The following is a 14759-nucleotide window of genomic DNA, read 5'->3' as shown; positions in this document are numbered from 1 at the left end:
GCATAAGAAAACTAAAAGGTACCAAAAGAGGGCCAAGTAATAAAGAGCTTTGGACAACAGAGGATTTTATATTGAATCCTTTTTTTTTTTAAGTGAAGCAATTAGGTTTAAGTGACTTGCCAAGAGTCACACAACTAGTGAGTGTTATGTGGCTGAGGGTGAATTTGAACTGAGGTCCTCCTTGATTCCAGGGCTGGTGCTTTATCCACTTCATCACTTAGTTGTCCCTATATTTAATCCTAGAAGTGATAAGAAGTCATTGGAATTTATTGAGGGAGGGGGGTGATATGGTCAGATTTGCACTTTAGGAAGATCACTTTGACAGGTGTTGAGAACAGACTTGAGTGGGGAGAAGCTTTTGTCAGGAAGCCCAACCAGGAGGCTTTTGCAATAATTCATGCATAAGGTGATGACAGCCTGTCTCGTGGCATCCGTGACAGAGGAGAGAAGGGGCACCTTGAGAGACTCATACTACTCTTACCAGTAATAAAGAAGTTAGAATGAGGGGAGGGTTTAGAAAAAAATCAGTTCAGATTTGGACTTGTTGAGAATTTGAGGTGTCCATGAGGCATCCAATTTTAGATAGCCAATAGTCAGCTATAAATGTAAGGCTGAAGGTCAGGAAAGAGGTTAGGGCTGGATAAGCAGATTTGAGAATCACTAGAATGGAAGATGATAACTCTATTATCATCTGAATCCATGAGAACTGATGAGATCACAAGTGAAATAGTATTAAGGGAGAAGAGAAGAGGGACCAGGAAAAGTCCTATGGGACATATACATTAGCAGGTAGGATGTGGATGACGACCCAGCAAAGGAAACTGGGAAATTATATGCATCATAAGAAGCAGTGTACAGTGATAAGAGTACCATCCTGGGACTCAAGAGACCTGGGTTCTATCCCCTGATTGCCACTATCAAATTATATAATACATTTTTGTTGTTCAGTCATTTCAATTGTGTCTGACTCTTTGTGACCCCATTTGGGGTTCTCTTGGCAAAGATACTGGAATGATTTGCCATTTCTTTCTCCGATGTAACACCTAGCAAGTCATTTAACTTGATAGGTATCATAGCTCTAGAGCGGAAATGGATTTCAGAAGCCATATAACACAAATCCCTCAGTTCATAGATGAAGAAGCTAAGGCCCAAGAAGGTTAAAAGATCTTGTCCATTACAATGTCACAAAATAAATAAACATCAGAGGTGGGATTTGATTCATGGTTCTCGGACTCCAAAGTCGGTCATCTTTCTACTGTATCACACTGCCTCTCTGGGCCTCATTTTATTCAGTATAATGTAGCAGTTAAACTAACAAACATTTACATGTTTGGGACAGTGGCCCAAATCTGATTTCATCAGTTCAGAGGAAATCCCAACATGAAAACTTCATATGGTCTCATCAAAGTATTACTTGCCTATGGTACTGAGAGATAATATGATTTACCCATAATCAGCAACTATTATGCATCAGACATAAAATTTCAACCCAGGTGACGTCCTACTCCAAGTTGAGTACTCTATCCACATTGCCACAGCATTTATAGAGTACTTTAAAACTCCAACTTGCTTTCTTCATAACAACCTTGTGGGTTAAGTAATAAAAATAGCTCAATTTGTTGTTGTTGTTGTTTAACAGTGCATTAAGTTTTACAATGCACTTTCTTCCCTTAAACTCACCCCATGAAGTAGATAGTGCAAGCATTTTTATCCTTATTTTTTACACAAGCAAAGGGATACTCAGAGAGGTTTTTACTGTCTTGGGGCCTATTTCCATTATACTATAGTATTCTTAGTCCCATTTTACATATAACTGAGGCTTATGAGTTTACTTTCCATATGGTTATATGATGAGGAAGTAATAGTCAAAATTTGAATCCAGGTGTCATGAGTCTAATTGTCTTTCCATCATATCACATTGCCTCTCTAGGTCTAAATGACTTCTATGATCACATTAGTAATCTATGACATATGAACATATTGGTCCACAGCTAAATTTTTTTCTGTTCTATAAGTATAGTTCACAAACAGTTTCTTTTTCTCTCTCTTTTTTTTTGTTTGTTTTTTCATTTGGTTTGGTTTTGGACAAGGTAATCAGGGTTATATGACTTGCCCATGATCACATAGCTAGTATTCAAGTTTTTAAACACACTATATTAGCAGAAGAATTTCCCTATGGATTTAGTTATCCATTCTTTTGAAACATCTTTAAAGTTTTAAAGAGTGCTTAGTATTGAGAAGATTATAAAGGGATAGTTATCTCAGTTTTTTTTTTCCAGACCAGGCTCCTAACAAACAAGTGTGGTCTGAATAACTTTAGGCTTTTCCAAGGCAAGAGACTACAGTATTAAACCCAGGAAGCTATCTTACAAATGAGGGCAATTAGTCATGAGGGAAAACAGATAAGTAGGGAAAAAACCTGAATAAATATATCACCCCTGGAAGAGAGAAAAATAAGCACCCCCCATAATTATAGCAAGTCAAGTAGTAATAATGATTCCGATTTATGTTATGCTTTAAGCTGTATTTTTTTTTCCCTCACAATGCCCCTGCAACATAGATAGCACAAGTATTTTCCCCCAACTTTGTAAATGAAGCAAATGAGACTCATAAGCTTAAGTTAACCCAAGGCCACGTTGCTAGTAAATTTGGAAGCCTGGATACTCAAAACCCAGCCTAGTGAACCCCAAGCAAATCCTTTTTCTCTGTGCACTGTTCTAGATCCTCTGTGTATAAGAGATACATCATTTCTTTCTCCCTTCTCATCTACAAATTCAAATATAAGCATTAAGCATAAGCAAACAGTGTCAGAAGTGACAGAAAAATATTCAATTTCTCTTGAGAATAAACATTAACGCTACCAAAAAAAAAGAAAGAAAAAAAGAAAGGAATTTCTATAAAAGTGAGAACAACTCACCATGTTTTTTCAATGGAGGCTCTTCCTCTTCTCCTAATTCAAGACAGAAAGAGTAATTTAGAAAATATTCAGCATGACAGTACTGTCTCTCTATTTTCTCTTTTCCTTTCATGTACATATTAAATTCCATTGCTAATTTTGACAGGCAAGTCCAGATGAACTGCAGTCTATTTGTTCTTGCATATAACTTCCTTCACCTTTGTCTCCCAAATTCAAAGCTTTTCAACACTGGATAATCCTGGTTTATACATATTCATTTAAGGTGGTTTGACTTTTGTGCATTTAACAAAATTATGTCAGGAAATCATTTCAGACAGCAATAGGTTCACATCATGCTTTCTTCAGTTTGTCTCTGATCTTCATTTTGACCTTTTCCAGGGGGCCAAATGAATCAAAAACAAAAATTCAAAAACCATCAAATGAGTTCAAGAAGGGGCTTTATAATAAACACCTGTTAGCCGGACAAGGCTGTGACACCCATCAAATCACAGTAGGCCACTGCCTATGACCTTTACTTCTGAAAGCTAACATGTAAATAGCTACTGAGCTATCATTTTAAAAAGAGGGTTGTAAAAAACATTTCTTTTGTTTTTCTTCCTTTATTCTCAAAATATACTGAATAGATTTTTTTTTCAATATTTATAGTTTCCTGTTACCCTGATAGATATAACAGAAAAGCTAGGTTAGTTACATAATTATGTCACATTGAATAGAATTGCATTCTGCTTTCCCAGGACCCATCCAGTTCAGCTATCTTAGTTGAGATTTTGGTAGTATTACCTCCTACTGTTCTGAGTGAAATAAAAAGGCTGTCTCCAGGTTCCCTAAATGTTATGTGTACTTTCATTTCACTGCTGCCCTTTTAGTCCTTCTGGCCTCAAAATTAAAGATAAAGCTGTGGACTAACTAAGTCTTATCCTAAGCAGCAGCTGGAAATGTGTTTCTATCATGAGTTTACAGTAACAAATGATCTAGCCCTCTTCTCTGACATTGGAGCTGTAATGGCAAATCAAATGCAAGATGAAAGCTTTATGGAGACCCATTTACTGAGCAGAGCAGCCAGTTGATGTGCTATTAGTACTGGAGATCCATTTCATTATTTTCTGGCTTGACTTCAGTGCCACATGTGGTTAAAACTAAATATGTCACGATAATACATGAAGAGTTATTAGTTAATAGTTAAACATTCCCTGTACCTTCATCAGTGTCGACTCCCTCGTCATCATCATCATCTTCATCGGAAGATATGATATCAGACAGCAATGAAAAAAATCCATAGATCCAATCTGTAGTTTCTTCCACAGCATCATGTACAATTTTTAGAGGGTCAGAGCCAATCTTGGAAATGGAACTTGCTAAAAGTAATTTAAGACAAGAGAAGGAGAATTATATAATTTATTTTGTACATATTTTCTCTACCAAGAAAGCTAAGAAAAATTATTCTTTCTGATTGGTTCCTTTGACACAAGTTTTATGAACTTGAAAATATCTGTTACCTATACTTGTGTTGCTAAATGAATGCAACTGAAAATCATATTTTTTTGGTATAGAAGACTTTCTGAAGTGTAGGTTGGTACAGTGTAAGGAGCACTTAATCGAGATCAGGAAACCCATGTCCTAGTTTTGAGTTTGTTAATTAATTCCCTATGCAACTTTGCCATTTGGGCAAGTCTACCCCTCTAGGACTCAGTTTGATCACAGGGATGATCTGTAGGGTCCTTTCTAACTTTGGTTGTCCATGCTCTTATGATTTTAGTCCAACCCTCGTATTTTATAGATGGGACAACTGAGGTCCAGAGAGTTCAAAGGATTTTCCCAAAGTCATATTGATTTAGTGGAAAAATAAAGACTGGACTGCTGCTATTTTAACAATCTTTTCTCTATTCTTTCCACTAGATTACAGTTTAATATGAATATGTATTCAATCAGCAAGTATTTATTGACTGCTTAGTATGTGGCCAATATTGTACTTGCCACTACATTGCACAGTGAATAGAACACCCAACCTCATGTTTTGTTTCATGACCCTGAGCAAGTCACTTAATCTCTCTGTCCTTCAGCTACCTCATTTGTAAAATGGAGATAAATAGTAGCATCCACATCCTTTCTTTGTTGTGGAGAGAAATGAGACAATATTTGTAAATTGCTTTGCAAATCTTAAAGTGTTATGTAAATGCTAATTGTTATCATAAGAGGATATGACACCATACAAAAATGTTTGACATATTCAAGAAGCTTACAGTCTATGTGAGGAAACATTCATATGTGAAACAATTAGAAGACAATAAACCAATCAAATGCCCCAAAATGTGGAATAAGCTGCAAGTGGTATTATAGATCAAAAAGACCAAAAGCAACTCTAGCTTAGAATTGTAGAAGGTGGTATCATGAGAGAGGTAAGATTTATTTTGCAAACTAACATTCCCAATATGATTGATGACCTTAAGTCCATGCATTTAATACCTCTACAACTCTTTTAGGAGAAGGCTGGAAACTTCTTCTGGGCTTCATCTTCACTAGGAACAATATTTGGGTTTAGGATCATATTATGCCATGTCCTCACTAAATAAACTATCTGCTTTTCTGTTCATAGAATTAGTGAAGCCTGTGAAATTCATTATCAACTTACTTGTCAAATAAAAGGTGAGATATTTATGAGGTGAAGGAATCCAGTAATAAATATATGTATGTGTGTGTGTGTGTGTGTGTATACACACACACACACACACACACACACAGTAAATGACATCCTAATGTTATCCCATTTTCTTCTACATCCACTTGAGTTATCTGTAAGTTATCTGTAAGTAAGCATTTACTACAATAGCTCCAAAACTGGATACTAGAGCTCAAATAATATATTTATATTTCAATATTGCCATATATTGTTATTTGTAATTACAACATTAATTTGGGACTAATAGGGATTCACCATTAGGAAGAGAGAGGAGTCAAGGCAGGCCTGTGCCTCAAAATGGTAATATGTGAAATTGATTGAAAATCTCCAACTGAGAATGAATGGAAACTGTTTAGCCTTTATTGATTCTCTAATGCATAAGGTTAGCTTAACCAAGAGGAGATAAATGGGAGTGGAGGGGGAGTTGGAATAGACCCACCTGGGAGGGCAGATTCAGAATAAGGAAGTAAGTTTTACTGGAACAAAAATAAACTGAGTAAAGAGGTACCAGTATATGAAATAAGAAAGGATCAAATGGGATAGTTTTAGGGACAAGAGAGAGAAAAGTTGTTTCTCAATGAAGGATTAATTGGGAAAAGTAGAGTTTTCAAGACTTTAACTAGGAAGTTGATGGTGAAATGATCCATGATGACCAAGCTAAAAGGCTAGAAAAGAGATACTATTGCTTCAGATCAGACTTCCATATCTACTGAGGGATAGAAGGAAGTTTGTCAAAACCTGTGAAGGGCAACTTTAGTCAGCCAATTTCTTGGTTATGAAATTAAAAGTGAGTTATAATCAAGGTTAATAGAATAATTTAAGAGCATGTAGAAGAGAAAGGGTGTGTGAGAGAGAAAGGGGAGGTATAACAGGAACTTCCTATACGGTTTGCCTGACAAAAGGGACATTATTGTTTGAGAACATATTATGATTTGGATTTGGGTTATATCTAAAAATGCTTTAGGACTAGTATATTCTTACTCAGACTGCAAGGACACACTAAATGGAATGTTTATGTTGAGAATAATTTTCTTCCATTCCCTCAATTCCTAAATTTTAACTGAAGAGCTTAACAGTAAAATTCAATTAAATAGAAATCAGTTTAATTACCTACATTTCTAGCTACAGTATTTATTCTTGGCAGGCGTGAATCTTTCCAGGCAGTAAAAACAGACTCATAAGACCATGTTCCCCCATATAATCTATGTGCCAGTTTGAAAGCCAACTTCCACTTACAAATAAGCAGAAAAATAAAAATAAATAAATAAATACATAGGCTGAAATAAAATGAGAGAAAGATGGGATCTTAGCCAGGAATGGATTATACTTAACAAGAGTAGATAAAATATGTTTACTTGGAGATGAGTGGATCTCCTTAAAAGAGAGCTTAAAAATGAAGATAAAAGGAAGAGAAACCTTACCACATTCATCAACTGAGACAAATTCTTGTGAGAATGGTATGACATAGGAAGACAAGCATTGATAGAGAAGATGAATAATTATCAAGAGACAGTATCTAAGAAGAGGAGCAGCAATAAGATTCATGACCTCAGTTGCCCATATACAAACAAGCTGAGTTTGGGTAATAAACAAGGTGAACTAGAAACCTTAAGATAAGGAAGTATTTTTGACTTCATTGATACTGTTTTCTTAATTCTTAGATAGTCAGTAGAGCAGACTAAAGAAAGAAGTGTCTTGGGAGCCTTTAGGAAAAGAAATAATGATCACTAAGAACAGTATCAGTTTATCTACACATTCTCATTTTTTATTTTACAAGATTACTACATCTTACAATAATTGCTGAGAAAACTGGAAGGCAGTTTGGCAGAAACTAAATGTAAGCCAACATTTCACACAATATACCAAGATAAGGCCAGATTGGATAAATAATTTAGACATAAAGGGTAATATCATAAGTAAACTAGGAAAATCTGGAAAAATGTATTTCTGAATAAGGGCAGCATTTAGGATCAAACAAGAGATAGGACCATGGGAAGTAAAATAGATAATTTTAATTACATATAAACAAAACTAATGCAGCCAAAAGTAGGAGGAAAACAGGGAATGGGGAAAATATTTCAATAAATTTCTCTGATAAAGGTCTCATTTCTCAAATACGTAGAGAACTGATCCAAATTTGCAGAAATAAGAGCCATTCCTCAGTCGATAAAGGATTTAAATATATGAACAGGCAGTTTTCAGAAAAAGAAATCAAAGCTGGAAATAGTCATATAAAATGTTCTAAATCACTATTAATTAGAGAAATACACAATAAAACAACTCTGAAGTACCACCCTACATCTTTCAAATTGGCTAATATGACAGCAAAGAAAAATGACAAGTGCTGGAGTGTTTGGGGAAACATTAGGACATTAATGCACTATTAGTAGAGTTGTGAACTGCTCCAATTATTGTGGAGAACAATTTGGAACTATGCCCAAAGGTGCACAATATTGTATACTATGAGGGGCTGCCCATTGATTAGGGAATGGCCAAATAAGTTGTGCTATGTGATTGTGATGGAATACTATTGTGCTATAAGAAATGATGAACAGGATGGTTTCAGAGAAAAAAAAAACCTGGGAAGATTTAAATGACCTCAAAGAGAAGTGAACATAACATCGTACACAGCAACAACAATATTGTGAGGATGATCAACTGTGACAACCTCAGCTATTTAAAATGGTCATTAACAATAATTCAGATAATGATCCAAGACAATCCCAAATGACCCATGATAAAAATGTTTTCCACTTCCAGAGAGAAAACTGATGAATTCTGAATGCAGATTGAAGGCAACTTTTTCTTTACTTTTTTTCTTGTTTTATTTTTTGCCTGTATTTTCTTTTATAATATTGCTAATATGGAAATCTGTTTTCCATGATTTCACATACATAATAAATATCAAATTCCTTGCCTTCCCAAAGAAGGGAGGAGGGAAGGAGAGAATTTGAAACAATTTTTTAATGATTATTAAAAAATATTTACATGTAATTTGGGAAATATTTAATTAAATGAAAAATGTTTTAAAAAATAATGTGTAAATTACTACAAAATGTTAGATATTATTATTAAGAGGTTCTACCCAAGAAAAAGTTCAAATTTAGCCTAATTTTCAAGCTTTTCCCTCATCTTACCCTAATTTATCTTGTCCTACCATTCAAGCTCACCTATCATCTGGTTTCACTATACCTTTCAAACTTCAGGTCTAAGCTTCTCCAATACATTCCTTCCATTATAGCCAGCTAGTCAACTCACTGTTCCTAGAACACAACTTGAATTTCTGTTTATTTGTCCTTACTCAGACTGTTTCTCCCCTCCAAATACCTGACTCCAACTATCTCTGTGCTGCTGTACTCATCAATATCTACTTATCTGACAATCACTCTAAAACATCTTTCACATCTCTGTATATTGAAACCCTTTCCCTCTTTCAAAGCCTCATCTCAAATACTTCTCTTTCCTGAAATTTGATTTCTCTCATCTGAGAGTAATTTCTCTACATTCAAATTTCTTGGAGCACTTTGTCTACGTAACAAGGTAGCTAAGACCAGGTCTTCTTAAACTTTTTCCACTCCTGATCCCTTCAGCACTTCTTAAACTGTGAGTCATGACATATGTGGTCATGACCCACAATTCAGACAACCTTAAGACCATAAGTTACAGAGGAGATGCTGACCTACATCATTTAAGGACTGCTAAATAAGAAGTACAATGCCTATTGCTATTTTTGTCCGGGTCTTATAACCCATAATAGATTCTAAGATCCTGAGGGGAGCACAACCTTTATATCCTAAGTCCCTAACCCAGTATCGTTGAATGTAGTATATGTTCATTTAGTGCTTGTTGTACCGATTCGAATTATGTTCAGAATGATGCTTTGTACAGAATAAGTTTTCATTAAATACCTATCAAATGAATAAAAAAAATTAATAAATGAGTGGTATACCTCTTTTTATCTACGATAGTACCTAGCATATCGCTGTATGCAAAGCATATATTAAACACATATTTGCTAAGTGAATGAATGTGGTCACATGAAATATTTCCATAGCACAAATGAGAAGAATGACTCCTTACCTTAAAATATCCACACTTATTCATGAAAATGAAAATACTGGCCCACAGTCCCAGGGACTATAAACATCAGGGAGACTTAAAGGCAGTAAGCTCGATTTATGCCTGCCTCTATTTTAATCCCTTTTACTATGAATTTCATGGGAATATTTGTTTGCAGAAGAACTCTAAATTAATCTGCCTTTGGCAGATGTGTGTCATCTCTTAGTCTAGTGAGATGGGAAACAATAGGTAAGTGTGGGGAATTGGGACTCTGGCAGAAGTATAAGTAGGAGGGACAGATGCACATTTTCAAGCCAAATAGGATTTGTACTGGTCTAATGTTTTGAAAACTGTCCATGCAGATACTTCAGCTGTAGCAGGAAAACTGAACTAAGTATCATCTTTGTTTAACTGGCATTGCTGTGCTACTTCCTTGTGTCAGTTCCATCCCTACATTCCTTAACGAAGCTCAAATCTTTGACTCTTGCTTCTCCTTCATTTAGTTTTTCTCTTTAAGTTTCTCCTTCATTATATTCCATCAATTCCATTGATAATGCTACAATGCCACACATATTTCTATTTTTCTACCTTCCCTCCTTGCTTCTAACTCATTCAAGCTCTTATTACTCCTTTCGTAGACTACTACTGTAGACCCCAACCTCTTTGATAAACTCTAATCTATCATACAAATGGCTGCTGGAGTACTGTTCTTTATAGACAGTTCTGATTCTTTCTCCTTCCAGTTAAAAAAATACCTTTTATAGTTCCTCATTGCCAGTCATATAAATTCTAGATTTATTTGTTTGACATCCAAGGGAAGCTAAGTCATGTAGTGGATAGAGTGTCAGCCCTGGAGTGAAGCAAACTCAACTTTTTGAGTTCAAATCTGACCTTAGACACTTTATAGCTATGTGACCTTCAGCATGTAACTTAACCCTGTTTGCTTCAATTCCTCATCTGTAAAATGAGCTAGAGGAGGCAATGTCAAACTACTTGAGTAACTTTGCCAAGAAAACCCCCAAAATGGGGTCACAAAGAGTTAGACACGGCTGAAAAAATAATTCAAGAGCAATGACAATTTGGCTTCAACCTGTTTTTCAGCTTAATACATCACTTGATTCTGTACCTTTGAAGAAGCCATCACTTAAGCCTAGAATGTACACCCTCATGATAATGATGGTGGTGATAGTGATGATAATAATAATAACTAAGTTATGTAGGGTTTTGAAATTTTTGAAATGACTTACATATATTATCTTGTTTAATATACACTACAACCCTGTGATGTAGTTGCTATTACTATTCTCAGTTAGAATGAATAGGTAAACAAATTAAGCATTTATTAAGTGCTAGGGATACAAATAGCAAAATAAGACAGCCTTTGCTTTCATGGAGCTCATATTATAATGGAGAAGGCAATACAAATAAAAGATTTCAGTTGTAAATCAGATGTCAAAGTCCCATAACCCTTGGGGTACAGCGCAAAGCAAATGATGATGCCACAATAACATTTCTGCTGATAAAATCATATCGGTTTCTAATGTTGAACAATCTGATAATGCTTCAGTTTACAGATGAAAAAAATGAGGCTGAGAGACGTTAACTACCTTGCCACTGGTAATACAGCTAGCAAGCATTTATTTATTTATTTATTTTAATAGTATTTTATTTTTTCTAATTACATGTCAAGACAATTTTTAGCATTCAGTTTTGCAAGATTTTGAGTTCCCTCATTCCCCTCCAAACTTCTTAAAATGGTAGAAAATTTGATATAGGTTATAAATGTGCTATTATGGAAAACATATTTTCATATTAGTCAGAGTTGTGAAAGAAGAAACAGATCAAAAGAAAAGAAACTGAAAAATAATAAAGTGAGTGAAAAAAAATATGCTTCAATCTGCATTCATTCAGAGTCCATCAATTCTTTGTCTGGATGTGAACAGCATTTTCCTTTGTGAGTCCTTTACTTTTCTTTAATCATTGTGTTGCTGAGAAGAGCTGAGTTATTAATAGTTGATCATCATACAATGTTGCTGATACTGTTTACAATGCTTCCTGGTTCTTCTCATTTCACTTTGCATCACTTTGTACAAGTCTTTCCAGGTTTTTCTGAAATCTACCTGTGCCATTTCTAATTGCACAATAGTATTCCATTACATTCATATTCCACAGCTTACTCAGCTATTCCCCTATCGATAGGCATTCCCTTAGTTTCTAATGTTTTGCCACCACAAAAAGGGCTGCTATGAATATTTTTGCATGTGTAGGTCCCTTTCTCTTTTTTATGATCTCTTTGTGATACAGACAAAGTAGTGGTATTGCTGGATCAAAGGGTACACACAGTTTGGTTGCCCTTTGTGCATAGTTCCAAAAATTGCTCTCCAGAATGGTTGGATCACAACTCACCAAGCATTGGGACACTATTAGTGTGTCAATTTCCCCACATCCTCTCCACCATTGATTATTTTCCTTTTTTATCATATTACCTAATCTGATAGGTATGAAGTAGTACCCCAGAGTTGTTTTAATTTGCATTTTCTAATCAAGAAAAATGATTCAGAGCACTTCTTCATATGCCTATAGATAGCTTTGATTTCTTCATCTGAAAACTGCCTGTTCCCTAACCTTTTGCTTTCCTTCTAATCTTGGTTGCATTGAATTTATTTTTGAAAAAAATATAATCAAAATTTTCTATTTTACATTAGTAATTCTATCTATATCTTGTTTTGTCATGAATTCTTCCCCTCCCCATAGATCTGACAGACTATTCCTTGCTCTTCTAATTTGCTTATAATGGCACCCTTTATGTCTTATGACTTTATCTTGGTATATGGTATGAGATGTGTCCTATCATTTTCCAGTTTTCCCATCAGTTTATAAATAGTGAGCGCTTATCCTAAAATCTAGGGTCTTTGTGTTTATCATACACTAGGTCTTTCTAGGCATTGACTACTGTGTATTCTGTACTTAATTTATTCCATTGATCCAACATTCTATTTCTTAGCCAATACCAGATAAGTTTTTTTTTTAATGATTTCTGCTTATAATGCAGTTTAAGATCTGGTATTGCTAGGCCACTTTCCTTCATATGTTTTCACAAATTCCCTTGATATTCTTGACTTTTTGTTCTTTCATATGAATTTTGTTGTTATTTTTTCTAATTCTATCAAATACTTTGGGTGGTTTGATTGGTATGGCACAAAATAAGTGAATTAGCTTAGACAGAATTGTCATTTTTATTATATTGGCTCAACCTACCCATGAGCAATTGATATTTTCACAAATGTTTAGATCTAACTTTATTTGTATGAAAAGTGCTTTGTAATTGTGTTCATATAGTTCCTGGGTTTGTCTTGGCAGGTAGACTCCCAAGTATTTTATAATGTCTGCAGGTATTTTAAATGGAATTTTCTTTCTATCTTCTGCTGCTGGGCTTTGTTGGTCATATAAAGAAGTGCTGATGATTTATGTGGGTTTATTTTATGTCTGTCAACTTAATTATTTCAAGTAGTTTTTAGTTGATTCTCTAGAGTTCTCTAAAGCACAGCATCATATCATCTGCAAAGAATGACATTTCATTTCCTCATTGTCTATACAAATACCTTCTATTTCTTTTTCTTCTCTTATTGTTATAGCTGGAGTTTCTAATACAGTATTGAATAATAGTGATGATAATGGGTCTCCTTGCTTCACCCCAATCTTATTGAGAAAGTTTCTAGCTTATCTGCATTATAGATAATGCTTGCTGATGTTTTTAGATAGAAATTGCTTATCATTTTAAGGAACACTCCCTGTATTCTTACGTTCTCTATTGTTTTTAATAGGAATAGTGCTGTATTTTGTCAAAAGCTTTTTCAGCATTTATTGAGAAATCAAATGATTTCTGTTGGTTTGGTTGTTGATATGGTCAATTATGCTGATAGTTTTCTTAATATTGAATCAACCTTATATTCCTGGTATAAATCCCAGCTGGTGTAGTGTATAATCCTTGTGATACATTGCTATAATTACCTTGCTAGTATTTTGTTTAAAATTTTTGCATCGATATTCATTAGGGAAATTGGTCTATATTTTTTCTCTCTTTTAGCTCTTCCTGGTTTAAGTATCAGCACCATATTTGCATCATAAAAGGAGTCAGTAAGACTCCTTCACCTATTTTTCCAAAGGTTTATTTATTGTATTGGAATTAATTGTACTTTAAATTATTTGGTAGAATTCACTTGTGAACCCATCTAGCCATATGCATTTTTTCTTAGAGAGTTCATTAATGGCTTATTCAATTTCTTTTTCTAAGATGGGGTTATTTAGGCATTTCCTGATCTATTAATCTGAATAATTCCCATTTTTGTAAATATTCATTGATTTCACTCAGATTGTCAGATTTATTGGCATATAATTGGGCACAATATTTCCTAATGTTTACTTTAATTTCTTCTTCATTTGGTGGTGATTTCACCCTTTTCATTTTTGATACTAGATATTTGGTTTTCTTTCTTTCTTTTTTTGAATCAAATTAACCGATCTATCTTATTGGGTTTTTTTCTTATAAAACCAGGTCCTGGATTTATTTATTAGCTCAATAGACTTTAAAAAAATTACTTTTAATCTTATTAATCTCACCTTTGATTTTCAGGATTTCCAATTTTGTGCTTGGTTGAGTATTTTTAATTTGTTGTTCTTCTAGCTTTTTTTTTAGTTGTATGCCTAATTCATTGATCTGTTCTTTTACTATTTTGTTGATGTAAGAATTTAGAGAAATAAATTTTCCCTTAGGTACTACTTTAGCTGTATCCCATACATTTTGGTATATTGTCTCATTGTTGCCATTCTCTTTAAAGAAATTATTGTTTCTTTCTATGATTTGTTTTGACCCCCTTATTCTTTAGGATTAGATTATTTAGTTTCCAATTAATTGTTAATCTATTTTTCCACTGCCCTTTTTTGAATATAATTTTATTGAATTATGATACAAAAAGAATACATTTGATATTTCTGCCTTTCTACATTTGATTTTGAGGTTTTCATGTCCTAATGCATGGTCAGTTTTATGTAGGTGCCATATGCTGCTGAGAAAAAGGTGTATTCCTTTCTGTTCACATTCAATTT

General features: G+C 34.3%; 1 protein-coding gene across 1 annotated transcript in view; it reads right to left on the bottom strand.

The window, feature by feature from the left end:
* The window catches only part of TRDN (triadin), a 155223-nt gene that overhangs the window by 50285 nt on the left and 90179 nt on the right, over positions 1-14759 (bottom strand). The window contains exons 3-4 of the mRNA XM_020986972.2: positions 4114-4272; positions 2918-2950 (exon numbers count right to left, since the gene is read on the bottom strand). Of these exons, the coding sequence (XP_020842631.2) occupies positions 2918-2950; positions 4114-4272 (192 nt within the window). The remainder of the gene's footprint in view (positions 1-2917; positions 2951-4113; positions 4273-14759) is intronic.

Source organism: Phascolarctos cinereus, unplaced genomic scaffold (genome assembly GCF_003287225.1).
Source record: "Phascolarctos cinereus isolate Bilbo 61053 unplaced genomic scaffold, phaCin_HiC Scaffold_5;HRSCAF=322, whole genome shotgun sequence".
Taxonomy (NCBI): Eukaryota; Metazoa; Chordata; class Mammalia; order Diprotodontia; family Phascolarctidae; genus Phascolarctos; species Phascolarctos cinereus.
This window is presented reverse-complemented; position numbering and strand designations above follow the sequence as displayed.